Source organism: Taeniopygia guttata, chromosome 11 (genome assembly GCF_048771995.1).
Source record: "Taeniopygia guttata chromosome 11, bTaeGut7.mat, whole genome shotgun sequence".
Classification (NCBI taxonomy): domain Eukaryota; kingdom Metazoa; phylum Chordata; class Aves; order Passeriformes; family Estrildidae; genus Taeniopygia; species Taeniopygia guttata.
Genome location: NC_133036.1, coordinates 4157075 through 4184834, shown reverse-complemented (window position 1 = coordinate 4184834; position 27760 = coordinate 4157075). Strand labels below are relative to the sequence as shown.

The 27760-nt window shown below is 42.8% G+C and overlaps 1 protein-coding gene across 1 annotated transcript; it reads left to right on the top strand.

The window, feature by feature from the left end:
* Positions 1-224: 224 nt before the first annotated feature.
* On the top strand, positions 225-27173 carry AMFR (autocrine motility factor receptor). Its single transcript, XM_030282624.4, has 14 exons — positions 225-590; positions 2008-2100; positions 3763-3927; positions 5692-5844; positions 9119-9159; positions 10880-11012; positions 11514-11647; positions 13264-13374; positions 16221-16411; positions 18026-18129; positions 20093-20227; positions 20878-20961; positions 25332-25516; positions 26964-27173. The coding sequence occupies exons 1-14, from the start codon at positions 369-371 to the stop codon at positions 27106-27108; spliced, it is 1896 nt and encodes a 631-aa protein (XP_030138484.3). The 5' UTR covers positions 225-368; the 3' UTR covers positions 27109-27173.
* Positions 27174-27760: the final 587 nt, after the last annotated feature.

Genomic DNA, 27760 nt, shown 5'->3' with positions numbered 1-27760 from the left:
CTAATTCTTGTTCCAGGCTGCCTGTGGAAGTGCGCTGCTCCTGCAGTCTCTACGCGCTCTCTTCTGCCACCCTGCCTGTAGGTTTGGGGGCTCCCGAAGGCCCCTCTAATTCCGGCGGTGCGGCCGCTGTCCCGGGCGCGGGGGGTGCGGGGCAGGGCCGGGCCGGTGGAAGCGCCGCCCCGGCCGTGACTCAGCGCGCGGGGTGACGGGCGGACGCGGCGCCCGGAGCCGGGGCGGAGGGTTCGGGCCCGGTCTGTTTCCTTTATCCAGAGGGGGCGGCTCGCCCGGCCCCGGGGAGGGGCGGCGGGGCGGGCGTTAAGCCGGGGGAGCGCGGCGAGCCGGGGCCGGGCGTTCGCGAGGGCTCCGCGATGCCGCTGCTGTTCCTGGAGCGCTTCCCCTGGCCCAGCCTCCGCACCTACACGGCGCTCAGCGCCCTGGCGCTGCTGGCCGCCGGCCTCAGCGCCTACCGCGCCCTCAGCCAGGCGCCCGGCGGGGCGGCGGGCACCGAGCTGGCCGAGCCCCAGCGCTGCGCCGGCCCGCGGGCCCTGGACGTCGCCTACTACCTGCTCTCCGACAGCCTCTGCGTCTGGGTGAGCCCGGGGCGGCGGCGGGGCCTGCGGGCCTGCGGGGCTGGCAGCGGCCTCTGGGCACCTCCCCGCGGCCGGGGGGAGGTGGGCGGGCCCGGGGGGGTGTTTGGTTATTGTTGTTTGAAAACTGCTCGCGGAATAAAGAGGGGGCTCGGCTGGGTTTCCCCGGGCCGCCTCCGCAGCCGCTTCCCTTCCTGCCTGGCTGCGGTGGGGCAGCGTTAGAGCCGAGCGCCCAGAGAGTTCAGCCCGCGGCTTGTGCTGCTCTCCCCGAGCGCCTCCGCTCGTCCTGGCCGGGGGGGTGGGAGAAGCTGTTGGGAGCGTTTGCCGCGGTCCCAAGCGCTCAGCTTCGCCAAGCACTGCCCGACCTGCTCTGCCAGAAATCAGAGTAAGGGGCTGTCAGGTATTCGAGCCTTGCTGCTTTATTTATTTTCTTTTAAATGGCACTGAACGTTTTGTAGGTAAGAGGAAACATTCTCACCGTTTAAAGAAAAAAAAAAAAAGAAAATAATTTTGTGTACTTTTAAAAATCCAGACCTCATAATGGTTCATGAATTTTGGCTCACTGATTTGCAGTTGAAATAAAGGCTCAACAAGGGGATATTGGATACCTTGCTGAGTTATTGCTGTTGAACTTTTCATCTGTCTGTCACTCAAAGGTGGCAGTAGTTGGACATCGGGTTCACAACATGCTTACTTGACCGAGGTGCTGGTTTTTAACATACCATATATAGTCATCCTGTTGAAACCTGGTCTCACAGCCTTAAGAATCCTGGAAAAGTGATGTCCTTTGGAAATGACAGGGTGAAGCTTCTTCATCATCTACTGTCTAGCCTTTTTAGTGTCCTGTTTAGGTCAAAAGTTAATTACAAATGCCTTTGTCAAATATGAGATAGCAGTTTTCCCAGGCCCATGTGCTCTGCTTCTTGCTACTTTGCTGTAAAGAAGTTTCCCAAGAAAGCCTCAAGCAGTGTTATTACTGAAGGGATATGTGCTATTCAGCATGTTTTGAGGCAATCTCTGAATCCTCTTACTGTAACAACAGATTCAAACTGGATTTTTCTCATCTGCCATGTGTTAAACAAAACGAGCATCTTGGTGATCTCTTAAGTTTTGTCCCGGTGTTCTTTTATGAAATTTGCTAAGCTCTATGAAATAATTTGTTGTGAAGTGGTAGAGCAGTTTGTTGGCTTTACTGCTGTATCAAACTGAATGTGTTAGTATTTCTAGAAAAAAAAGCTAAGACTTATCAGCTACTTCATGTTTCTTGGAAGAGGCCAGGCTTAAATTTCATCAAAAGAAAAGGCAACTAATACTGTTCTGTGAACAATGACAGGTTTTGTTAGACTCGTTCATTCCCCTTCTCTCCCTTCTTCTAAATAGGACAAAAGTATTTGTCACTGACTGCTTTATTTCTTTCCAGGTATTAGTGAACACTGCCTGCTGTTTTCTGATGCTGGTTGCTAAGCTAATCCAGTATATGGTGTTTGGTCCTCTTCGTGTCAGTGAGAGGCAGGTGAGACAGCAAACAAGGAAACTGTGAAACATGACAAATAAAGTCACATGGTGTGATTTTCTATATGGAATTGCTAAAACTGCACAAGAAAAATAAATTTTACAACGTATGTCTTACCATTTTGTTAGCAAGTATATCCACAGCCACAAGCTTCCAGTTTATTTTAAAGGGAATTTTTCCTATTGTATTTTATAAGCCCCCAGTCAGCTTGAAAAATCCTGTGTCTTTAATGAACTCTGTTAGATTTCTTACAAGCACACCTCACTTCAAAACACTTGTAACGTGTTCTTCTCTATTCTGCCTGCACCTGACAGCATTTCTCCATTGCATTTTGTAGCTGTCAGCACTGGCAGTTTTGAGTTCCCTCTTTTGTACCATAACTGCTGGAGAAGTGCTTTCCATCCTCATACACTGAGTAGATGGTTTATCAGCCTGCAGGTTTAAGAGGCAGTAGGCAAGAAAATCCCCAGAGAAAGGAGGTGAGGAGGACAGAAAACAGAGGATGTTTAGTCCTGCTCTTGTCTATGTGAGAATGTTTGTAAAAATTCAGCAAAGGAACTATGAAAGCCCAGAATTTTTAAAAACAGAATCCTGCAGAAGATGAAAGCAGCAGCAGGACCTTGTATAGTATCTCTCTATATTTTTTTAAAAATTAAGGCAAATGCATAAGTTACTCGTGTAAATGCAAGAGCAGTGGTTTGGAGTGTGTTCACATATTAAAAAGAAAGTCTGTAAAAAGACTTCTATAGGAGGAATCAGGCCATGATGATTTTTGACATGCAGAACTGAAGCATACAAAGCCTCATTAATAACTGTGAATCTCTCAAAGCCTATTGTGTTTGTAATTCATACCTTGTAGAGGCTCTGAGTGGTATATTAAAACCAAGACACTATTAAACTGCAATGGGCCAGACTTTTTCTGCAGTCCATGTTGACTATAAGGATGTGGAATTTTAACTGGTGATGGTTCCCAGGATGTTCTTTACCCTCTTAAAAACTGAAGTGAGAAGTGGGTTCATTTGTGTTTAGACAGTGGGAGTTTGCCTCAGTTGTCATGTAAAGGAAAGCTGCTTATTAATACTGGTGAGTCTAAAACAGCAGCATCATTAAGGAATTCAGGCCTGTTTTAACTAAACTCCTGGTGATTTCATCATGTACTTTAACAAAACATTTTGTTTCATAAATTTCTTAATCCCCTTCAAGCTGGCTTGCTGTCTGCTGCTTGAGAACATCATATTATATCTTTCATACTTTTTGTGTGTGGGAATGATTTTATTTTCATTGCTCATCCATCTCATTCTCCACTGTAGGCATTGTGATTCTTAAGAACAGACATCATCATCTTTTCTTAATCATCTGTACTTTTTGGCAGGTTTTTGGAAGCAAGGTGCTAGGCAATTTGGGCATCTTGAATAACTAACTGTGACAGCTATTCCAACAGAGAGGACTGTGTATTTACAGCCTGGTAGCTGAGTTGCTTGGGCATGAGGAAACAATCTGAGATCAGACTTGCTTTGTGCTGAGCACTGTTTCAGGAATATCACAGGAAACTGCTCTGTGTGCTGTGTAGCAGTTATGCTGCCATGGTATAAGAAAATAGATAGACAGTAATGCCTGCTGGTATTTTTAATATGTTTCTTACTTGTATCTCTTCCATTACAGCATCTCAAAGATAAATTCTGGAATTTCATTTTCTACAAGTTTATCTTCATTTTTGGTGTGTTGAATGTTCAGACAGTAGAAGAAGTAGTGATGTGGTGCCTCTGGTTCTCTGGACTTGTGTTTCTTCATCTGATGGTTCAGCTCTGCAAGGATCGCTTTGAATATGTAAGTTTTGATTAAGGGCTGTCTTTTGGGGCATGCAAATTGTGTTTCTGGCTCAGGCACTGGCTCAGATAAGGTACAAACAGATCCTTTAGACTTTTTCCTCACCCTGTGGTACTGAACATGTGCACTTCCCATTTGCTTCAAATACTTGCTTTAAAGTACAACGTCAATCTTACTCCTTCAGTTTTCCCATGAGACAAATGGAGCTGAAGATACTTATTTTGTGTAATAAATGGCTCCTTATATGTGCCCTGTAATTACTATTACATAACTGGATGAGATGGCTTCATAGCCCTCCTTAGTAAAGACATCTTAACAGCAGAGCATCCCTTAGATTGGTGCCCTTTAGGATTGGCCTATGGAGCCTGTTTCTGCAGATTCTGTACTCAGGTTTCACACTCACTTAGATATACTGAGTTTTGACTGCCAGTGTCTTTACAATATACTGTGCGATTTTCTCTCTAAGCTACATTCCACTTTGTGCTAATACCAGGAATAAATTAGGTAGAGATGCAAAAATTGAAGGCTAGACAAGGAAGAAGAAACTAATTTAAACAGTAAATCTTGGCCTTTAAACTATAACAGGCCTACATTTTCGTAGGCTCCTCTCTCCTGGCGTAGAAGTTTGACCTGAATTGAATCCATGAATCTTTTTTTGGTAGATCTAAGCTTTGCAGGTATTTTTTTTTTAATAGTAATGTCCAGTAAAGCCTGTTAATTCACAGGTAGCTAAGCACTTAAATTTGAAACTGAATTGGCTAGGGTTAGGAAAATTAAGACAGCAGTGAACAAGTCAGTCATCTGGTATTTTTAGTCTTGTTCAGAAAGCTGGGAAAGAATACGAGTCACGTGGGAAGAAATCCTTATTATATTCTTTTTTGCATTCAAAGCATGTATAGTCAATTTTTGCTTGGACAAATGATACTTGTATGATTTGCCTTGTGAAGATGGGGCATGTGGAGCTGAACCAGATACAAAGAATTAAGAAAAAGCCCATTTAAAAAAAAAACATGGGAATCAACTTTGTAAATCAGATCAAAGTGAAGCTTTGGACAACTCCTTTCCTTGTCCTGTTCTTTCTCATCCTGCCCTGGAAAAAAGAGGATGGACCAACATCTGCTTGGGTTGCTTTTGGTTTAGACAGACCAGGTGTAGCCCTCTGTTAAGGTAGTTTAGACATTTAGCACACTTTGCATGCTATTGAATAAGACAACTGTTTTTGAGTAGAGTCTGTTCAGTAGTCCCTAGCTGCAACTTAAATGAATTTTTGGGTAGATACCTCTTTCTTCTATAAGAAAATGACAGTGGAAGAACTAAAAGATGGAAGACCAAGCTGGACAAATTCAGATCAGCTGTTTGGTGAAAAACTGGCAAAACGTCGCTTGAAGACTGTGTGTTAGTAAAATGCATATTAATCCTAAGGAGATGCTGTGGATTTGGTGCTCAGACTACTGTGTCTCTGGTTTTCTTGTACAGGTGACTTAAACAGCTCAAATAATCGTAGTAATTGTAAATAAAAAAATTGTAACTGTTAAACTGTGACTGTAAATGACAGTAACATGAATGAGGGTTTGGGGTAGTGTGCGGGTTTAGCTTTATTCTTCATAATTTATTACTACATAATTTCACCATTGTGAAATTTGTTTTAGTCTAGAAAGCAAAAGATTTTCCTGAGTGAGGTCTTGTTTGGCGAGATGACAATGGAAGGCAGGGTGGATAAAGTACTCATTTAAACTGTCATGTATTTTTGTATTTGTGTTGCAGCTTTCCTTTTCTCCTACCACACCTATGAGCAGCCACGTCAGAGTGCTGGCCCTGCTCATAGCCATGCTCCTGTCCTGCTGTGGATTAGCAGTTGTCTGTGGAGTTGTTGGCTACACTCATGGCATGCACACATTGGCTTTCATGGCAGCAGAGGTGAGACTTTCTTCATATGTGTTGTGGTTTCTGCTTTGCCTTTGACCCCTCACTTTGTGGTATCCTGGTACACAATGGATTTGCTTTTAATTCCCATAAGAAAGAAACTTTGAAGACACAGACAAATACTCCTCTGTTTTCAAGAAGTTGCCAGATTAGCATGCTTTCTCCCTTTAGCCTTTAACCCTGAAAACAATCTTAGTCTGAAGAAGAGAATGAGAGGATAGACCTGTAAAATGATGCTGAAATCAAATGACAGCTTATGAAAAATGTAATGATTGTGCTTCATGAGCATTGCAAGAAGGTCGGTGAAACAGCACTTGAGAGATGGATAGTGTATGAAAGTGTAATTTGCACTTCAGCCTCTTTCTTTAAGGTTGTATTTTCTATTTCATATCTCCCCAAAAGGAGTGAGACATCCTTTCCTTAAGACATTCTCATGGCTTTTGCTTATGTTTGTGTAACGATTTGTGTCTCAGCTGAGATAAGCAAGGCATATTTTTGCACTCCTGAATGCTTTGCACTGTGGACTAAACATCAGTGTGTTTGTGGAGTGAACATGTTTTTGATGTTGTGGTGGGTTGTTGCACTCTGCCTGAGGAAGTGATAATCTTTAACAAAGGGGAGGAATCTAATCCAAGTATGTTGTGTTAGCACATCATTAGTTCAGGTAATGAATAACACATACAATTTATTTTTCTTCTCCTATCTTGAGTTCATACTTGGAGTTAGAGAGTAGGAAGGAAAATAACTGATAGTAGGAGAATATGATACTTGTCACACTACAGTTCAGTTATCAATATGTCACTTTGTTTTTCCATAAATACGAGAATGTGCAAGACCAGATTTGTAATAAAACAGTGGAAAGGTTTTGGAAGATTTAAGTGTCTCTGAAAGGTGGGGTCTCTTTGGTGTCATGTCTCTTATCTTGGCTTGGCAGGAGGATTATCAGCATTACACCAGCTTGGGGTGGGTTAATCAGGGAGTGTTGTGGTGCCTGTGTTGCCTCCTCAGTGCTGTGCTGTGCTGTGTGTGAGTGTTTAGGATTGCAGGCTGGGGCCCAGTTACTCATTTCAGTGGAGCTGTTCTGTGTGCTGACTAACGAAGGAGGGGCTCAGTCAGTGGAAGTGTGGGGTATCCAGCCAAGCCCTGGATCCCCTGCTGTGCTGCTGGTGGGCAGTGAGGAACCTTGTGGGGAATGCAGAAGTAAGGGTCTCCTAGCTTTGCTTGCAGGCACTGGTGTTTGAGAACATTCCTGAGCTGAGGGCTGTACAAACCCATTGGGTTTGGTAGTCCCAGATGTACTCTGGAAAGTTGTCTGATCATTCATTGAACTTGTTTGTATGTCAGCCTCTGTAATGATCCAAGGGCAACAAATTCCACGTTTACTTGGCTTTATGTACATGAAAGATGTCCTGTTTGAGTTGTTCTGAACCTTGTGTTTGATAATCACAGGTGTTGGAAGGGTTCTTAAAAATTATCTAGTTCCAACTCCCCTGCCATGGGCAGGGAATAATGTCCTTAGCTATCATCCAATACATTTATGGTGAAAATAAGCTAAGAATCATTCCCTGTTTAATCTTTTTCATAGAATTTGTGATTTTATTATCCTTTTGCCTGTTCTTTTACTGCCTTTCCTTCTAAGCAAAAGAATTCTAGTCTGTTTAATTTTTTCTCATAGGAGATTGCCATTTTTGAACACTTTAAATATTCCCTGTATGGATTGGACAACCATGAGTAATTTCCTTGATTTTACTACCCAGCACATATCTGAGTGGAATAAAATATTTATGTTTCTTTCTGTATGGGTATGGCAATGACATCTCATAGCAGACTTCAAGCTCTTAGTAAAAAACGATAAATCTTTGAGACTGAAATGTTTTTCTGGTGGTGGCTTCTGTGATGCTGCTTGAGAGGGATCCTGCCAAGTGTATTCCATTAGTGTGAATGAATTACATTAAGTTACATTAAGCTATTAATCTCTCTTCTGCAAACATTGATTTAGCTCAGGGTTTTCAGTAAAGCAATATAGATGTTTTTCTTGTGTTTTAGGTAACTTCCCCTTGTTCTCTGTTGCTTGTCAGCTTTTTTTTTTTTTTTTTTTTTTTTGCTGCAGAGGGTGGATGTGAAATATGCAAATGCCCAGAGAAAGCTGAGGAGGGACTTGTCTGTATTTTTGAGCAAACTTTCATATTTTTTGCCTTAATATATGGTGTTCAAGAATTATAGTATAGCAAGCAGTGTCCAGTCTATACATCTTTGCATATTTTTTTTAAGCCAGCTAGTAAACAGTTGGCAGATATGTTGGGTGTTGCAAAGGGTTAAATATGCATAGAAGCACTTTAAGAATGCTTTTTACAGATGGAAAAAAAAGATTTAAACAATCTGGCTTATTGCTACTTTGGGAAGTTAGTGGGTTTGGTAGCTCCTCTGTCCTGTTCATAGTGCTTATGCTGAAGGCATGCCATCAGACCAGTTTCACAGAAGTGGTTTCAGTTGCTCATTGTAAATCCCCTGCATCTCAGTGTCACTTGGCCCCTGCTAACTATAGGGTGGTGTGGGCAGTCTCTGGGGGAAGCATGTCTGGTGTTTTTCACTATGAGGATAGAATGAAGAGTTGAAGCTCTGTGGGCTTGATGGATTACAGAGAGGTGATGGGGCCATCATCTCTTAGATGATAAGAGCCCATGGAAATATAGTTAACCTTTTTGGTGACTTGTCTTTACACTTCTGATCTTACACTTTCTGATATATTCAGGTTTTTTTTTCCCTGTACTTAACCTAGAAACGTAAGTATGATTAAAGAGAGGAGTTATTTTAGCAGCATTTACATCTCAGCAAAGGGGGGGAATTATTTGAAATTATCATCCTCAAATTTCTGTTATTATTCAGTTCTTCCAGTTGTTTTTTTTAAGAAGTGGGATGAGGAGAGGTAGTTGGTGGGATTGTGGTCTCAACACTTGCTGAGTGATAATTATTGAAAAAGGCAATACATCATGTGTAGTTGGGAAAAAACGACACTTAACAGCAACACTAGTGGCTGCTTTAAAAGCATCGTGTCTTTGGGAGCAGTTTCTTCCATATTTATTTATAAGCTTCATGGTTGTCTCAGGTATATTGTGCACACAGTCATCCATAGTGACCATTGGTTCACAGGACTTGTTAAGCTGTGATAAATGAATTTTGTTTTTTTACCCCTTGAGCTCCTGCATCTGAACCACTGTCCCTGCCAGAATGTTGTTAATATCTGTGTTTTTTTCTTCCTCTTTTGCAGTCTCTGCTGGTGACAGTCAGAACTGCTCATGTGATTTTACGGTAAGTTTTGTAAGTTATGTTTTACAGGATGTGTGTTCAGGATGGTAGTGCATATAGCATGTTTATACAAGAGATGTATGTAATTACCTGGTTGAATTGCAAATGCATGTTTGGAGATTGAGAGCAGCCCTAAGGAGAGACTTGGGGGTGTTGGTAGATGAGAAGCTTGACATAGCGCAGTAATGTGTGCTTGCAGCCCAGAAAGCTCAACCACATCCTGGTCTGCATCCCCACAGTGTGGGCAGCAGGTCCAGGGAGGGGATTCTGCCCCTCTGCTCTGTTCTGTTGAGACTCCATCTGGAGTGCTGCATCCAGCTCTGGGGCTCCCAACATGACAAGGATGTGGACCTGCTGGAGTGAGTCTAGAAGAGGCCTTAGAGTTTTTCAGAGGAGTGGAGCAGCTGCTGTGGAGACAGGTTGAGAGAGCTGGGGTTGTTCAACCTGAAGAGGAGAAGGCTCTGGTGAAACATTAGAGCCCCATCCTGTACCTAAGGGGACATCAAGAGAGCTGGAGAGGGACTTTGGGCAAGGCCATGGCGTGAGGGAATGACTTCAAACTGACAGAAGACAGGGTTAGATTAGATACTAGGAAAAAAATCCTTCCCTGTGAGATGAGTGAGTCACTGGCACAGTGAGTGGTTGCCCAGAGAAGCTGTGGATGCCCCATCCTGGAAGTGGTCACGGCCTGATTGCATGAGGCGGCCAAAGGCATTGCAGAGAGACGATCTTCAAGCTCCCTTCAAACCTAAACCATTGCAGGATTCTGTGAGATGAGCAAAGGTGGTTAGCTTTAGCCTGTGTAGTTTTTAAGCACAAATTTTGCAATTGATTATTTTTTTGTTTTGTTTTATTTGAGTGATGTATGTGTCTTACCCTCAAGCCTTTATTTGAGTGAAATGTTATACTGGTGTTTAAGTAATTACAGGAAACACTTATTTTAAAGTTAGATAGTAAACAGTTGGCAGATAGGTTGGATAGTACAAAGGATTAAATACATGTAGACACATTTTAAGAATGATTTTTAGCAGATGGAAAAATCATCTTTTTAGGAGTGCTTTTTCCAGATTTGGGTTGAAATGCATGGATAGCTTTAGTGGGTGGTGATAGCTTGAGGCATGGATTAAAGTGGATGGGTGCTGCTGGATGAGGGTTAATGGATGCTTCTTAATGTTATTCTGCAGGGTTTGTTTTAAGGCCCTGGTCTCTCAAAGGTTTGCTTTGAAAAAAGTCCCATGCATGTGTACCTATAACACACCTGTGTGTGCGTATGGAGGACATGGTGTGTAATGCAGGAGCCTCTTCGTGCAGGTCACTGTCAGCATTTCAGGTCTGACACTGAGCTGTAGTGACTCACCTAAGAAACACCTCACATGCTGAAAAAATGTGCTTCTGTGGTTACTATAATCCTGAGACTGACTTTCAGTAGCTGAAGTAGTTTTTGAAAAATGCTGCATCTTTTCTATCAGCTGGCAATGTCTGTAGTGCCAGTATGGGCCAAGCATTGACTGCTTTTTGCTTTTTTAAAATGTTGCTGTTTGAAACCAGTAACATTAAAATAAGTCCTCCTTGAGTGAGCATAGACTGTGGGCACAGAGCCTCAGAAAGGCAAAGAATCCATATCCAGAAGTTTTTTGAAAAATTGACAAAATAATTTGGATTATACAGATGCTATTTCACAACAACAACAAAAAAAATAATGTTTGTTTCCTTCCTCTTGCAGATATGTAGTTCATCTCTGGGATCTCAACCATGAAGGAACGTGGGAGGGCAAAGGCACTTATGTCTACTACACAGATTTTGTCATGGAGCTAACCCTACTTTCCCTGGACTTGATGCATCATATTCATATGCTGGTATGAAATACTGGACATAATGCTGAACAAATAGACTGGCCTTAAAATAAAGGGTATTGGGTATACTTTTTTTTTTTTTTTTAATTTGCTTATTTTAGAAACCAGATATTACAGAGAAGTTAGTTCCTCCTGTGTAGTTGAAGTCATCGCAAATAACTTTGTTAAGGGGTTTTAACTACTGTGTGTAATTATCTGTTTAGTAGGTGTTTAATTAGCTTTTTTTATTGAGTAATACCAGACTGAATTATTTTCATTGGCAGTAGGGGATGCTAAGCTGGACAGGACTAAATTCAGTTTATTTACATTATAAATGCTGTGCTGCTGAAGTTGTATGTGAAGAGATAATGAGTGGTACCTTTGAACATGTGTGGTTGGTCTGAATGGACCCAACAAAAGAGAAATTCTTCAGGGCTGGTTTCTTGATATCTTTGTCTCTTAAGACCTAATGCAGCTTCTTGTTTCTCATGGTGCTTGTTTGTAATCACTCTCTGTTTTCCCAAGCTCTTTGGCAATATCTGGTTATCCATGGCGAGCCTGGTGATTTTCATGCAGCTGCGCTACCTGTTCCACGAGGTGCAGCGGCGAATTCGGCGGCACAAGAACTACCTGCGTGTGGTTGGAAACATGGAAGCCAGGTGAGCCCCTTACTTGCTCTGCAATCTTGATGTAGATCTAGTAGAGAGGATCCTGAGAGAGAAGTTGGGATTCTTTTGTGTTCCTTTGATACACAGTGGCATGGTGTAAACTGGACAGATAAAATGGTCCAAACTTGACCCTTGAGTCTCTATACTTAGAGTGTGTTTTTACCCATTTGATTTGTTAATGGGAAGACTCTTTCTGGTTTTAACAGATTTGTAGGATTGACTTGTATAATGGGAGTATTACTGATAATGTATAAAATATAACTCCTCTGTGCAGTATTTCTTCTGTATTCTTTTGCATACTACCTTAGTGAGGTGACAGAAGCTCTGAAGAGCTCTGCCTGTTTTAGCTGTCAAATACTGGCTTTGCCTGTGATAGAAATCAACACTCTTAATTTCATTAGGCTATACCATTCACTTACTGACCGAAATGAAATCAAAATATTAATTAAATCCTGCCTACCTTTACCTATGTGTTTACTAAACCTGACACCAACTCTAAGACTGCCTAAAGTGGAGCCAAGAGCATGTTTGCAGTACTTCAGTCCACTCCCTTTTAGTGAGGTAATGCAGAGAAATTGGGAGGCCTGCTAAAACCTAATATTATACCCAATAGTACTGCATTTCTGATCCAGTGTTTTAAAAATTCGGCCATGTTCTTAAAAATTTTAAGAGCCACAGGGAATGATACTCTTTCTTTACATCAGTGTACTGTTTTAATTTTGAGCCTCTGTGCATTTGAGTAATTCTGATTCCTGCTGTTATAGTCCAGGTGGAGAATGCTGGCTTGTCTAGAAATTCCTGAGGCTTTTTTTGAAAAGTTGTTTAATGGCTGTGGTAATACATTAAGAGCTGCATAATAAACTTAATCCACAATGCATTGTTTCTTTCCAGTAAGATGCAGCCACTGAACCCCTTTGAGCTGCTTACAAAGGTGTTTGAGTTGCATGTATCACAGACTTCTTATCTGAACCAACTTCGATGTGTTTTGGTCATTCTGATTGTGCTGGAAGAGCCACGTTCTAACTTCCTTCTGAAGCTGCAGTTGGCAGCTGCCTTTATGTGCTTGCTCTTCAGATACATTCCACACCAGCAGTGCTGTGAGATGTTACACCACTCATTTCTGTATTGTCGTGTTTGGATACTGCTTACATGGCACTGTAGCTTAAAAAAAAAGGGAGAAAAGTCAAGACAAATGGGAGTGGCAAATTCTGAGGCCAAAATTAGTCACCATAAATGCTTATGGTCCCAAAGAGACAGCTTAATGGGTACAGCTATTAAAACCAATATAGAAAATGACAAAAACCAAATCTATACAGATTTAAGGATCTCAACAAAATGATCATATAATTGTCTCTTGGAAGGTACAAGTCAAAGCTTTTTGCACTTAGGATGTATGATAAGGTGTGCAAAAAAGTGACTGCAAAAGGCATCAGAGGCATGTGTATGTGTGTGTTCCTTTGCAGTGCAGCCCGAAGAATAACAAATCTGCTGGCATAGGTCTTGTAATGAAAAGTTAACATGGAGGATAAGGTTTCTCAGTGCTGGATTCTCTAGAGAGCAGGCTATGCTGAGCTTGTGTAGTCATTCCTTCTGTTTCTTCTTTGTAGGTTTGCAGTTGCAACACCAGAGGAACTGGCAGTGAACAATGATGACTGTGCCATTTGCTGGGACTCCATGCAATCTGCACGTAAACTCCCTTGTGGCCACCTCTTCCACAAGTATGTGTCCAGGCTGGAGAGGGTGCACCTAGCTGAGAAGGGAAGGGATAGGTGGGCATGGGCTGAAATTTACTGTGGGATGACAAGTAACAAACTACCAGCAGAGCTGTTGAGTGCTAGCTGCCTGGGTCGTCTTGGTCTGCTTCTGACAGCAAAGTACAAGTCTTTTTCACTCCAGTCATTTTCATGTTTGAGTTGTTCCACCTAGTGCACTTCTTTTCCCCCAAACTAAGAGTGTGCACCTTCTCAGCTAATGGGTAACTAGTGTTGAGTTTCTCAAACACAGGTCTGTAGATTTGTTGTGTGGAGGTTGTGTTAATTTTCAGGTAAAGAAAAATTGGAGCTGGATCCTTAAATACTTTGCAGATATCAGCTTTAAGGAGAAAACAGGGAGTATTTTTATATAGTGCATTCTTAGATGGTGGTGAGTCCCCCAGGACAGCTGTGGAGGCCAGGTCTGAATCGGTTATTTCAAGGCATAATGAGTCCATCAGGGCTATAAAAGAGGTTAACAAAATCAGCAGAAATGGTCCCTAAGCAGCTGGTAGGTAGAACTGGGAGACTTTTGGCTAAAGAGCCTCTCTATACTCTGCTTCTTACACTCATTCAGTAGTGAATATGCTTGTGGACATAGTATGCTGAGCTGGATGTGACTTTCCTTGGATCTTTTGTAGCAGTGCTTACACTTCCATGCCTGTGCTTAAATATGAAATGAGAAACAGGGATTGAAGCAGGTGTTTCTGGAGGGCCATGTGATGAATATGCAGGTCAGTTAAATTGTCCCTGTGGTGTTACTTTCTGTAAATAGCTTTTTGCTTTTCTGGTAACTGTCAAACCAGAGGTTGTAATCTGTGTGCTAATTTGTTGTCATTTATGACAAACCTTGCCATAAATATTTATCTGTGTTCCAAGAAGTCGCTAATGAGATAATGTGCCTCCATAGCAGAAACTCCTTTTCCAATGCTACTGAATCATGTGAATATTTAATCACCTGCTGAGCACTTGAGAAGCCCAGGGTCTTCTCTTCAGAAAGACGTTTTCTCTGTATTTAAAAGGATCCTTTTGTATTTTTTTCTGAAGCAATTACAGTTCTGAATCAAGTTACACTCCTTGGTGCTTTTAGGAAGGGAACATGTTACAGTGAATGGCTTGCATATAAAACCAGATGTAACTAATAACCCTATTTACAACCTGAGAGTGGTTTCTCTCCTCATAAAAGCCTGGTGATTTTGTCAACAGGCTGAACACTGTGTCCATTCTCAATTATGTGGGATTTTTTTTCCCCATGGGTTATTTGGACTGGAAGAGAAGGTGATAGGGAAGATTCATGTTGCTGAGATCAACCCTGTGCCCAAATATTAAGGAAATTTAATGGGAGTAGGTGTCTAAATCTTTTAGGCATGTTGAAAAATCTCCTTTACCTTCTAGGAAGCAGTCAATTTCAAGAGTTGTTGCTCTGAAAGGTTGCCAGCCTTGACCTGCTGTTTGCTCTCCTCCTCCTGAGGTGCTGTGGGTGACCAAGCCCTTCTGCCTGGGTGGTACACAGTGGGTGTGACCACAGGTGTCTTTTTGGGCCTGGTGCTGATGCAGCTGACACGGGGTTGTGCCCATTCCAGCATCTCAGCTGTTGAACTGTTGAGGAGCAGCAGTGTGGTGGCAGCTTGGGAAACTGTGTGTGTCCCAAGTGACCTTTGGAGTACAGCTCAGGCAGAGGTTTGAGTTTGCTGTGGTCGGGAAGGTGATGTTGGACAGCACTGCCAGTGCCAGCATGCTGCTTGTGCTGGTGACCAAGGTGGTGGAAGGTGGCAATTTTTTACTGTGGTACCTTGGTTGTTTTTTGGGAAACCAATCACTTGTATCCCTCCATTGCAATATGATGGACAGCACTTGGCAAATTTTCAGGAATTGGACAGAATGCTGTCCTTGACTTCACTATAGTCCTGCAATTAGAGCTTTTCCCTTGCTCTGTCAACCCAAATCTGTGATCTGTGCCTTCATTTTGTTTACAAATACACAATTTTGGGAACAGGTTTATTTGATCTTTTTGTATGTCTTTGCCTTTTTAAAGTGTTTTGAGAACTTCTGGGAAAAAACCCATCCTGCAAAATGTGAAGTACACATTATAGTATTGAGAAGCATTCAGCCCTGTGAAATTCTTCCACACAGAAAATTAGGTATAACTTGAACAAATGCTGCAGCTGGGTATATCAGCATGAATCAAAAAGCATGCACTGCTTTGAGTATTTCAACATGCATTTCAAACACTTCTCACTTTCTGCAGGACAGAAAATTTCAGAATTAAGGAAGGATTGTCATGGCACAGAATTGTTAGTATTAAGAAATATCTGTGTAGAGAGTTCTTGGAGTGGTACTGACTTTTGTGGTTTGGGTATTAGTATTTTGAAAAGCTATTTGAAAACACTGGAGATGCTATTGCCTCATCACAGGTAGAACTGCTATAAAAATGTGTCAGGGTATATTAAGTATGTGTCCAGTTGGTTTTTGCCTTTTTCAGTTGGGAATGGTGAGAGAAAAGAACTGGTTTCTTTTCCCTTCTAGGCAAAACTTGCTTGTTCTGAGCTAGAAGGACAGCAAGCTCTGAGAATGTTTTAAGCTTGTGAGAAATCTGCATGCATGTTTATAAAAAGTGAACACTTGAGTATTTTCAGCTGAAAGTAATAAGAAACCTATTTCAGAGTAATCAGGAGCTCATTAAAGGTATCTCTGTGCAGTCCATATGTTGATGTTGTGTAAAGAATATGCTACAGCTGTTTGATGTACTGGTGACAGTGGCGTTTTGGAAAAACACTGGGAAGCTCACCACAGTGTTACTGTTTTCCTGTCAGCTCGTGCCTGCGGTCCTGGCTGGAACAAGACACATCTTGCCCCACCTGCAGAATGTCTCTTAATATCACTGACAGCCACCACGTGAGGGAGGATCACCAGAGGGAGAATCTGGATGAGAACCTGGTGCCTGTGGCAGCAGCAGAAGGCAGACCACGCCTGAACCAGCACAATCACTTCTTCCACTTTGATGGTGAGCTGAGCACGTTTGACATCCACTGCTGTTGCCCAAACAAACAAGGGCAGCAGCCTTCTCTAGAAGGGAGCTCTGTCTGTGCTTCAGCTGAAACTCAAATCGTGCTCTTTTTGTGTTTGTCAAACACCACTGTGTTTCTGATGGTTCTTTTGGAAGCGCTCAGATGTGTCTCCGAGGTTTCCCAGAGCTCTGGAGATTTCTTGAAAGATTTTGTACAAGTGCTCTCTTTTTCTGGATTTGTTGTGGTCAGCAGCTTCAGTTACTGGCATTTATTCCTTGTGTGCCATGTTGACAAGCAGAATGGGAAATTCCTGTGTCTTTTTTTGCTACCATGTGATGGTTAATCAACAGTCAAAGAGGGGGAAAAAAGCCCTCTGTTGTGCAGTCTAAAAGTCAGTCTTTCCCCTATCACCTAGGTAATGTGTAGTTGTCAAAAGTCCATTTGCCACTCAGTTTACAAGATACTTGCAATGCTTGGTTAGGTGCAGAAGATTAGTCTCAGAAGGAATCATGCAGGCACAATGGTTTAAAATGTTTGGGGTTTTTTAGTAGTGTGTTAAAAATACTCTCAAAGCAGATGTGATTCCAGGCCACAATAAGTTCTGTGTATGGAGACAACTTGTTTTGAAAAAGGCAATTTATGTTATTTGTCTTCAGATCTTATTAGAGTTTTGGTATTGGTGCATGCTGGTCTTCTCCCAGATTTTAATGGCACTCTTGGTGTTTCTCAGATGATTTCAGTACTGCAAATATTCAACTTTGGGCTCTGCCCCTGTGGAGCTCCCATGAGGCAGTTGAAATGCTCACTGCAAACTTACACAGTGACCTGTTCCTCATCTGTGCTTTGGGGATTGTAGGGGGAGAAGAATGGTCAGAGAAGGGTCAGACAATTTCTAGGTACATGGAAACTGGCTGATAGCTTCTGCATGGCTTCCACTTCTGGGGTGCTTTAGGTCTCCAAAGGACATATTTTATTTAGAATAACACAGTATTTTTGATGACTGTCCTCCCCAGTGCTCTCCAGTGTCTTGGAGACCTGCAGAATTACCATGGAGATAGAAGTGGCATAGAGCAAAGCCTGTGTTTATTTAATTGGCAGCGCAGAAGGAGGAGGGAGCCACCCATGTGCCCTACTCTGAGCTGAAGCACACAATTGCAGCAGTCACTTTGTTCAGTTACTCTGTGTCCCTTTGAAGGAGTATTTCTCAGTGATGACCCATTTTGGGCCTGGATTTAGATTGCTTAGAAGCTGTCCTGTTTTTGTAAAATTGCTGGGTTTATTCATATATTCCAGAACTGGATTTGACTCTGGATTATTTTAATTTTCACTTTAATAGGAACATTAAAAAAAGAAAACAAGGATGTGTTACTTCCTTGATTCTTTTCCAGCCCCCAGATTGTTGCACCACTCTGACAGTGTGTTTGAAGAGAATATGGGCAGTTACTGATTCACTCCAGCCTTCTCCATGTCTAGGAGACATTAGGGATAGATTGCACTGCAGAACTCCCTGCACATACCTTGTGGAATATAAAGATTTATGTTAAATACATGTAGAAGTACTTGGCCTGCTGAGATTCTCATGCTCTTTCTTGGTGACTTCTTACTCCCAGGCTCCCGAATTGCCAGCTGGCTGCCCAGCTTTTCTGTGGAAGTGATGCACACCACCAACATCCTCGGAATTGCACAAGCCAGCAACTCCCAGCTCAATGTTATGGTGAGACTGCACCTCAGCCTTCCTGTTTGTGTTGTGCAGGGGAAAGGTTACAAGCAAATGGAGAATATAAAGGGGAAGGAAGTCAAAACAGTGGTAGGACACTAGATGAAAGCTGTTTTTCTGAGTGAGAGAAGCTTTACTTCAGTGAAGTTAGAGCTGTATTTGGGTTCAAATGTGTCAGCATAAAAGAACAGGTCTGGAGGTAAGTGAGTGAGGTAGAAGAATGACATGTACTTCCTGGGTAGATGAGCAGACTTTTTCTCAGCTTGCTTAGTACAACTTCTTCAGCTCTTTTTCAGTATTTCTGTGACAATTTGCAGCCCCAAAGGGTGTGAGTCTGTATCAGGAGAATTTAGCTGTTGGTCAAGTAGTAACTGATCAAACCATTCTATAGGTTTTGATTTGTTTTTTTTAATCTTTAAAAGCACTAAGCTTCAAGATAGCAATTTCAGTGTCTTATCAGTGTAAGGTGGGCTCTTTAGCACCCTCAGCTTTTGCTGATTCATCATGATGATAGAAGTATAGATGATGAAATTTCATATTTGTTGAATTCATCCATAAAAACTAATGTAGTACAAAAAGAAGAGGATGTGTCCTCATGAAACATTTCATTTTTTTGAGAAGTGCTGTTTTCTTTGAGTTCTTCAAGCTACTGTGTGCTATACCATGATAATAAATGTTCAGTGAGGTGTCTCGTGAAAAGGATGGAATTTTCTGAATATTAGGGCTTTCCCACCCATAGCCTATACTTCTGTTTAAACATCAGCAGGGTAAGGCCACTATTTATGTGCTGTTTGAGGCAGGGAGGGATCAAAAAGATGTTGGCAGATGATTTATTAGTTAAATATGCAGGAACTCTCCATCTGAGGTCAGTTTAATTTTTCTTTTACTGGACACAGTGACACAAATTGGCTTTTGTTAAAGATGAATAATGATATTTTTAGGATTGTGTATTATCAAAAGTACAATAGCAACTTATATTAAAATGTCTGCTTTCATAGAAAGCTGGTTAAAGGTTAGCAAATTATTAAAGTGTTACACATTTTTAATAGAAAATAAGTGACATTTTCCTTTGTGTTACTGAATAAAAACCTAGGGAAGTATTTTGAGGGGAAAACCAGAGGCTGAAATGCTGAATCAGTTGGTTTGGTCACAAGGTAGTACAGTGGAGGGTTAGGTTTGCAGTAGTTTCTTGTGTTGGAATTCACTGTCAGTTGGTGCATAGTTTTTGCTTTGTTCTCAAAACTCCTTCCACCTTTATTTTCTTATTGTCATTCTCATTCACCTCTGCCCCCACATGACTTTGGGCATTAGTGAAACTAGACATTTAAGTATTAAATGTAATCTGATTGTTGGACTCTAAAAACATATTATTTGTCTTCCTTCTTACCTTAACTTACTTAATTTGGATATTATTTAACTAACTAGAAATTCAATAATAACAGTTCCCTGACAACTCAGTTTAATGTAATTGAATTTTCAGACCCTATTAAACTGGTTTGTAGGGAGGGTGGCTGGAGGGAGTGGCTTATTAAAACTTACTCCACTTGTCCTTGTCAGTACCATTTTGGAACCAATATGGCAGAAAGCAAAATAGTTTTTTTCTTCCCAGTGTTGATCTAACTTTCAGTCACCCAGGAGTTTTGTGTAGATCTTTATTAAAAAGGCTGTCCTAAGAAGAAGGTTGGGAAGCTTTTGAAAGCTTTGTGCATTTACAGGCACTGCTCAGGGCCATGTGGTGTCTCTCTAGGAGCTGCAGTTTGGGTGTTGACTTTAGTGGAGGCAGCATATTGCCCTGTAAATCACAGCCAGCATGAGTTTTCTTTCTCTTTTCTTTCTGTCTGTGGGTTTGCATATAATAAACAGCATCTTTGAGCTGGTAATATTTTTAATCTCTTTCTGTTGACATACTTATCAACTAACTTCTATTTACTGCTGATATTGACTGTATTGCTTTCTCCAGGCTCATCAGATTCAGGAGATGTTCCCTCAGGTTCCTTATAATTTAGTTCTGCAGGATCTGCAGCTAACTCGTTCTGTAGAGATCACCACTGACAACATCCTAGAAGGGCGCATCCAGGTGCCTTTCCCCACACAGGTGAGTCATAAAACTGTGCACCTAAAATTACCTTCGTTCTTATCACAGCACTGAGCCTCTTAATAATGAGTGTGGAGAATTAAATGAGTTGAAGCAGTGGTGAATCTGGGATTTGTTTTTCCCTTTGTTTAAATCTCTGTAAATGCTGTGTATTCAGTCATGTACCAAAAATACATTGAAAATGTCCTAGCTAGAAAAGAGACAAATATTTGCTCAGTTAAAGCAGCTCTTCCCAGTCTCTCTTGTGCAGAGCTTTTAGAACATTTCCAGTTGATTTCTCTGCTGACAGATAATTGAATTGTACCACTTAGGAAGATTTTTTTGCAAAGAATGTTGGCAAAATGATGCCTTGTTCTTAATTAGTGCCAGTAGATTTCGTAAAGCAGTCTGGGGACAGTGTTTCTGTTAATAACAATATTGAATTCTGCTTCTCTGCACATCAGATAGTACTGTTATCTGGAGTCTGCGTGTGGGGAAGCAGAGACAATTCTCCCTCAATACAGAGCATTCTGTTTATTGCTAACTTATCTGCTTCTAAATTGAGCACAATGCCTGACATTGCAGAGGGCAGAGTTTGAATGTGTTCAAATAACTCAGGGTTTTTTTGCTGTTTCCCACAGTGTATTAAACCTGTGATGTTTGCATTTCAGCGTGCAGATAGTATTAGACCTGCACTGAACAACCCTGTGGAAAGGCACAGTCCTGATCAGGAGGATACTGGAACTGTCACACAGGTAAATAGGTAAATTGGCATAAAAATGGGCAGAAAGCACAATTAGAAGCTGCATGGACTGGTAGGTGGCTTTGGTTCTGTAAAGCAGGTCAGGCTGGTGGCAGCCTTTCCTTGCATTTCACATCAGAGCTAACACAGTCAGGCAGGTAAATCAGATATGAATATAGTGCCCCTCTAGAGAATTATCTGTGCACTTTTCTTTTTCTTCCTTGAGGGAAAGTGCTCTCAAATGGTACAAAGAACAGAAGATCATCATGTCTCTTTTCATGTCTGGTCAGCCCATGCCTGTCTGTGGAATATGAAGAGCAGGTTGCTTTGCTCTTCCCCTTTTTATTCTCATTCCCATTCTATGCATCTCCAAACACTTCCATTAAAAGGAGGAGTATTTCTTTTTTGAGTATAAGAATTCTTTTGTGTTCTAGAGGAAGCACTTTAGGACATGGGGATCTTTGGTGGGAATGGAGTGAGATATGAACTGAACCAAGAGATAACAGCCCTTCTGTATACAAAGCACAATAATGGGTTTTGCTGTTCTTTGCTAAGGCCTTTACTAAGCAGTATGTGCTATCTGAAGTGTGGCAGGGAAAGAAAATTACCCTGTGAGTAAAGTAGGATCTCATTTCACTTTTGTTTTCCTTGGCTGTAATAGTGACATCCTGAGGGTTTCTGTTTTGTAAATCTCCCTTTCTGCTGGCTGAGTGAATTGGTGAGGTGTGTGACTTTAGTGACCTGAATAGCTAACTTGTTACTACCTGAAATTCAACTGTGCCAGTTCCCTTGTTAGCAGATTGCAAGACAAAAGCCCTTTTGATTTGGTCTGATTCTGCAGTTGAGGCTGACGAAGAAGTGGTAGTGATGGTACAAATATTTGATAAGAGCCTGAGGCAGCAGCTACAGAACTGCAGGAGTGAAAATCTTGGTCTGGATCAAGCATTTTTGGGTTTCTTTGAAGGTTTTGGAAGCATTTGCTCTGCTCTTTAATGAGACAAATCTCTCTTGGTACAAATGGTATCTAACTAGTTATCCTTAGCTTGATTCTGGCTTCAAATCCCACTTGGAATGATTGTGTTGCTGTTCATCTTTCTTCCCTTTGCCTGGCACTGCCTGTATTTCTGTCCTTCCTTCTACAGAACCTGAAAAACCTGGGAGTGATGTCCATACATTACAGCACTGAGCACATGCTCTCTAATAGAGATGCCTTTTTGCTTTGCAGTGCTGCTGAGCTCTGCTCAGATGATGTGTTCTGGCTGGAGCAAATGGTGGTTTGGATAAAGAATCTTTTTTTATCATGTAGGATAGCACAGAGATGACCTGGAGACAGTGGAACAGTTGTGAATATCCCACAGTTTAGGTGGGCTGCTGGTGGCTTCTTGTGGGGGATGAACTGAAGGATGGATATGCACTGCGCCAAAGGTGGGAATCATAGGCAAGAACTGAAGTGGGGGACTGAGACTGCCATGCATAGAGACACGTGCTGCTGGGTAGTGCTGTGGAGGCTGGAGGGGGCTGCTGTCCTCCTCCTGCCTCAGAAATGCTTTGTGCATTTAGTGTTAGCTTAGGCTGCCTTTGGACAAGCTGCTCGCTCTTCTTACAGAACTCAGAGTTCTACCAAGGAGTCTTACTTAACTCCTTGCTGTTGAGAGTATTTCTGTAGTGAAGAGGAGCCTTGCGAACCTCGGCTCTAGGAAACTCCTGTCACTTTGGTGTCCCCTTGATTTTGGTTTTAATTTGTACCCAAATACCTGGTGTATCTCTTTCTACTTGCCAGAAGAATCTGTTGCTGTAGTCAATCAAAAGCTTGTCTGTGAGAAAAGGGCAAAGAGCAAACAAGCTACTTCAGCAGGGCTCACCGGAGTTTTGAGAAGCTTTTTAAAGGCAAGTGGGAGGGGACATTAGAAGCTGCCATAATCTCCTCTGAGTATGCCTTGAATTTCCAATTTGTGGGTAGATAGACCTTGATACCTTATGACACAACTCTGAGAGAGGCTGTGGAAACTCCAGTTCTTTTGTACTTCAGCCTTAGAGTAAGTTTTACAAGCATTCTATTTTTTTTTTTTTTAAACAGCATATCCACTGGGAATCTTTGTAGATCTCCAACAGCAAGTGGAGATCAACAACAACCCGTCAGCTCTGCTTGTTGGAAACAACACTTCTTAGGGCACCCAAGACTCTCAAATAAAATAACTCCTCATGCATAGTGTTTGTTTTCCGAGTGCCTTATGTCATATTATGACTTCATTCTACTTAGAATTCAAAGGTCTTAAGATAGAGGTAATGACTGGGGCTTTTTTCCCCAATTGTACCGTGTGGTTTTGGGGAGTAAGAGCTGATACAATCTAATGGTAGTTGAGAGGCATCTCTGAGCACCATCATGGTATAAAATCATGTTACAGGTTTGTGAGATAATGCTCTAAATACTGACAGCCTCTGTCAGTCCTGGCCTGTACCCTTAGTGAGACACTGTGCATGTGCTTCTCTCCAGCTGTGCATTGCAATGCTGATGCTTCCATTGATGTGCATAATGCTCTGCCTCCTTTCCATTCCTATGCTATATGCCCTCCCTTGCTTAAGTACTTGGTGGTTATTTAGAGACACTTCTGAGGCATCCCATGGCTTTCATGAAACTTTCTCTTGGAGCTTGAAAGAAGAATAGTTTCTGTAGTATACATGCTTCTGCATCTGTGTTCTGCTGCATTACTGAGGTTTGTCATAACCTTTACTGCAATTGGCTGTGATAGTTTTCTCTCTAAAACCTCCTTGGTAACTGTTCCTATGCTCAGATAGAGGATTGGGCTCTGAGTATTGATTTTTGAATATTTGTAACCTTATGAAAAATCCCCAAACTTTAGGTGTGCCAACGTGCATCTTCTGATACAAATGGCCCATGGGGAAAAAGGAGTAGTCTTGTCTGGACATTGACTGCAATGAGTGGCCTCCTCACTGCTTCCCCCAGCAAGGTTTCCCTTTTCTCTGCCCACCTGTGTGGGAATTGGAAGCAGCAATTGAGTTGCTCTGTACCTGTTCCACTGGGTCTGCAGGTCATCTTGGCCCCCAGTATAATCCATTGGACCATCCTATGGGGCCCTCCCTCCCTCCTCAGGGGTCTGGCAGTGCTTGGAGGCAGTCCAGTGGTTGTCCCATGTTATCCCAGTGCATTTGTATGTGTACTGGAGCCCTCTGGTAAATTGCAGCACTGGTGGTTTTGCTGAGAGAGGCTGAACACCCACACTTGTGTTTGAGGTTGCAGTGACTGTACTGACTTGGTCTCTGGGATTCCTGCTTGGCTCGCTGACCTAATGGGAAGTGACATTTGTCTTGGTGTTTGCTCTGTGAAGGTGTTGTGTCGAGGAGATGGTGTTACTGGCCTGTCTCTAGGGCTTTGGGATGACTCAACTTGTTTAGCACATCAGCTGCCTAAGCCTGTGTGTTGTGCTGCGATGCTGCCACGTCCGGGCGCTGGGGCTGGAGCAGCAATCCCAGGGAATCGCGGCTCCTCGGCAGCTCTGCCAAAGGCCCCAAACCAGGCACTGGGAGCTGCCTTGGCCAGTACTGCCTTGGAGCATCCCACTGGCTTGGGGTGTCCTCTGGGATATGAAATGAGGGCTACACTCTTCAGTGGTTGCCTGAGATGATTTGTTTCTTGCTGCCACCACTCTTGGCTCTCGGCGTGGTTCTGCAGCGCGGGGCTGATGTGATCCTGTGTGGCAGGGTGCGATCAGGATGTGCTGTGTCACCTCTGCTGCCGAGCCCACACCATCAGCCATCAGCCCAGTTTTCAGATTTGTGTTACCAGCTGGCTGTCATGGGGGAGAGGTGCCATGTGGGGGCTGCCAGCTCCTCTCTTGGCACACTGTGCTTGGGATGGTTGTCAGCCTTGCTCCAGCAGCCTAATCCAGAATGATTTGAGTGCTGCAGAACCCAGTGAACCGAAGCCTCATGAATTCCCTTCTTGAGCACAAATTATCTTTGCAAATACATTTGTTATTCTTTCCTTAGTATGTGGATTTCTGCTTTTTCAACTATTTACTGTTGCATCACTTGTCAAGTCAGCTGCAGAATCTGACTTTCAAATGCCCCATTTTCAGAGAGCATTAATTATGAGTAATTAATGTTTGTCTTTGACATTACTTTCAAACATGGCATGAAAGATAAAGCAGTATAAGATACAGGATCTTTGAGCATGGTTTGAAATAGCTTTGTTCTGTTTTTTTGGCTGGGCTTTTCAAAGGAACCCAAAGGAATTGGGTATAGCAGGTGAGATTCTGGTTTATTCCAGTGCCTCAGAAAGTGACAATTCTTTGTAGCTTGTTGTTTTGATGCAAAGAAGCCCAAATTTTGCAAAGATGTATGCTTTATTTCCTTTTCTTTTAGACTGAGAGAGTGCCACTTGAACTGAACTCCAGACTGGAAGAAATGGTGGAATTCAATGAAATGGAAGCAGAACCTAATGAAGCAGAAGATTTTGAGGCCAGGGGAAGTCGCTTTTCCAAGTCAGCCGATGAAAGGCAGCGTATGTTGGTTCAGCGGAAGGAGGACTTGTTGCAACAAGCTCGAAAGTATGTTCCTTCCTAAAACTCCAGCCTGGCCACTCGGGTGGAGTCCCCCAGAATGGGTTTCAAATGGAATTGGACCACTGAGAGCCTGGGCTCATGTGAAAACCAGTGAGAGGAATTAATACATCTGCCACAGCAGGCTCAGGATGCTGTACTGCTAAACCCAGCTCAGAAATGGCATAATGTGTCCCAACATTCACACGGCTTCCTGTGCAGTTTGCCCAAAGCTCTTTGAAATCAAAGGCTGATTTTTCCAGCTTCAGTGGGCTTTAGTCTAAGAATGTACTGAAAACAAGTTACTTGAGCTGAGTCCTTTAGCAGTCTTTAGTTTGGCTCCTGGCGCAGGTGTCAGCTCTCATGGCCTGTGCTATTACAACTGAAATTCCTGTCAGGCACCACTTTTTCCAGATACAGAGCCCAGAGCAGTGCAAATCTGTCAGGTGACCTTTACTAGACCTCACCAGAGGAGCTCAGCACCAGCTAGTCAGCACAACTGAGCAAAGAGGGGCCAATTTGAACTGTTCCTCTTAGCCCAAGCAGTAATAGCTGTTACAGGTAGAATTCAACTTTTCTGGTATTCCAGTTATGTTGGTAGACTTCACTAGCATCCAGTTGCTGATTAAGCAGAAAAGGAAGAGCACTTCAGTGATGCAGAAAAAACTTTGTAGTGTTCTTAACAAGTATTTTCCCTTCCTTCACATTGCAGGGACACTGCTGAGAGGGTTTACAAGAACCCCACTGAGTTCTGGGTCCTTTGGTGTTGTCAGGCTACTGCTGCTTTTTTTCTTTTCCACACTGAAATTCCTTATAAATACCTGGGGGTGTGACACCATTTATAAGTCTATAAACAGACTTGCTCCTAGACTTAATTTTTCCTTGATGTTTGAAAAAATGTCTTTTAGGAAGACAGAGTATTGTTGACTTTCTGGTTTACTGGTTTGAAGAGCTGTTGAATTTCAAACTACTGTTTTTTTTGCCATTAAAGTGTAGAAATCCACTGGGATGTTAACTCTGGCAGCAACTTCCTTGCCCTCTGGCCTTACCTTATGCTGTGCAGCCCCCAGTGTCCCTTCTGTCACTGGCTTAGCTGCTGTTGTCAGGGAGTGCCTTGTAGGCAGTGCCAGAGGCTGAGGAGTGGAGTAGCAGGAGCAGAGGGCGTCAGTAACTCACCTGCTGTGAGTGGCTCCGAGTTGAGGACAGCCCTGACCTTTAGAACTGGCTCTTTCCCGCAGGCACAAGGATCTTGCACAAAACCTAAGAGCTTCTGCCAACTCTGCAGAGTCTGTTCTAGGTGACATAGGCTTTTTTTAGGAGCACATAACTTGTGTGCACTTTTATTGAGGCATTTTCCTCCTAGTTTGCCTTCCAGCCCTCCCCACTGCCGCAATGCATTTTCCAGAGCCAGAACGAGGTGGGTGCTGCTCACTCATCTTTTTATTTTTTCCCTCAGGCGTTACTTAAACAAAACCTCCGATGAGGAGCTGAGCACAGAGAAGCCTTTGCCTGAGGGAGCGACGGCCGACGCTGTCACCCTGCGCCGCAGGACCCTCGCTGCCGCCGCCGAACGGAGACTTCAGATGCAGCAAAACTCTTAGCGCTCGCTGCCCCTCCTTCCTCCTCCTCGTGAGCAACGTTGAATAAATAAATTAATTACGAAAAACCCTGCGCTTTCTATACCAGCAAGAAAGTGTCTCTTCAGAGTTCAGCTGGCTGTGCTGCCGAGTGAGCTGGCTGCCTCTCTGCTGTATAAAGCATGTGGTCTAATAATGTTTGGACAGCTGACAAATTAACCTTTTTTGTAATATTTTCTATGTGACGTTGATCCTCTACACAACAAAAGGCAATTTCTAAACCACGGGCATGACTTCTGCAGCTGGCATGAGCTATGGGGCTGACGGCACAGCAGAGACTGGGAAGTGTGTTCTGAGGTAGCTGTGGGTGCAGGTCACGGAGTGCACGGGCATGTTCTGCTCGAGATCAGGGCACTTCCTCCGAGGGAAGGAAGCTTAGAAGCTTGCAGCAAGCCCTGTGTTAGACGAGCAGGCTCCTCAGTCCCTGTTCCTCCAGCAGCCGCGGGTGTTATGTAGGGCAGCTTGAAGGGCTGGGGGAGCCTCGTTGGGAGATGCTTACACTGGATGAAGTTGTCTGGCTACACAGCACAGAAAAACCCGATTCCCGCATAGAATAGTTCACTGTTGCTGGGCTCTTCTGCACTGGCAGAGGTTTGGCTCTGTTCATCCCCAGGGC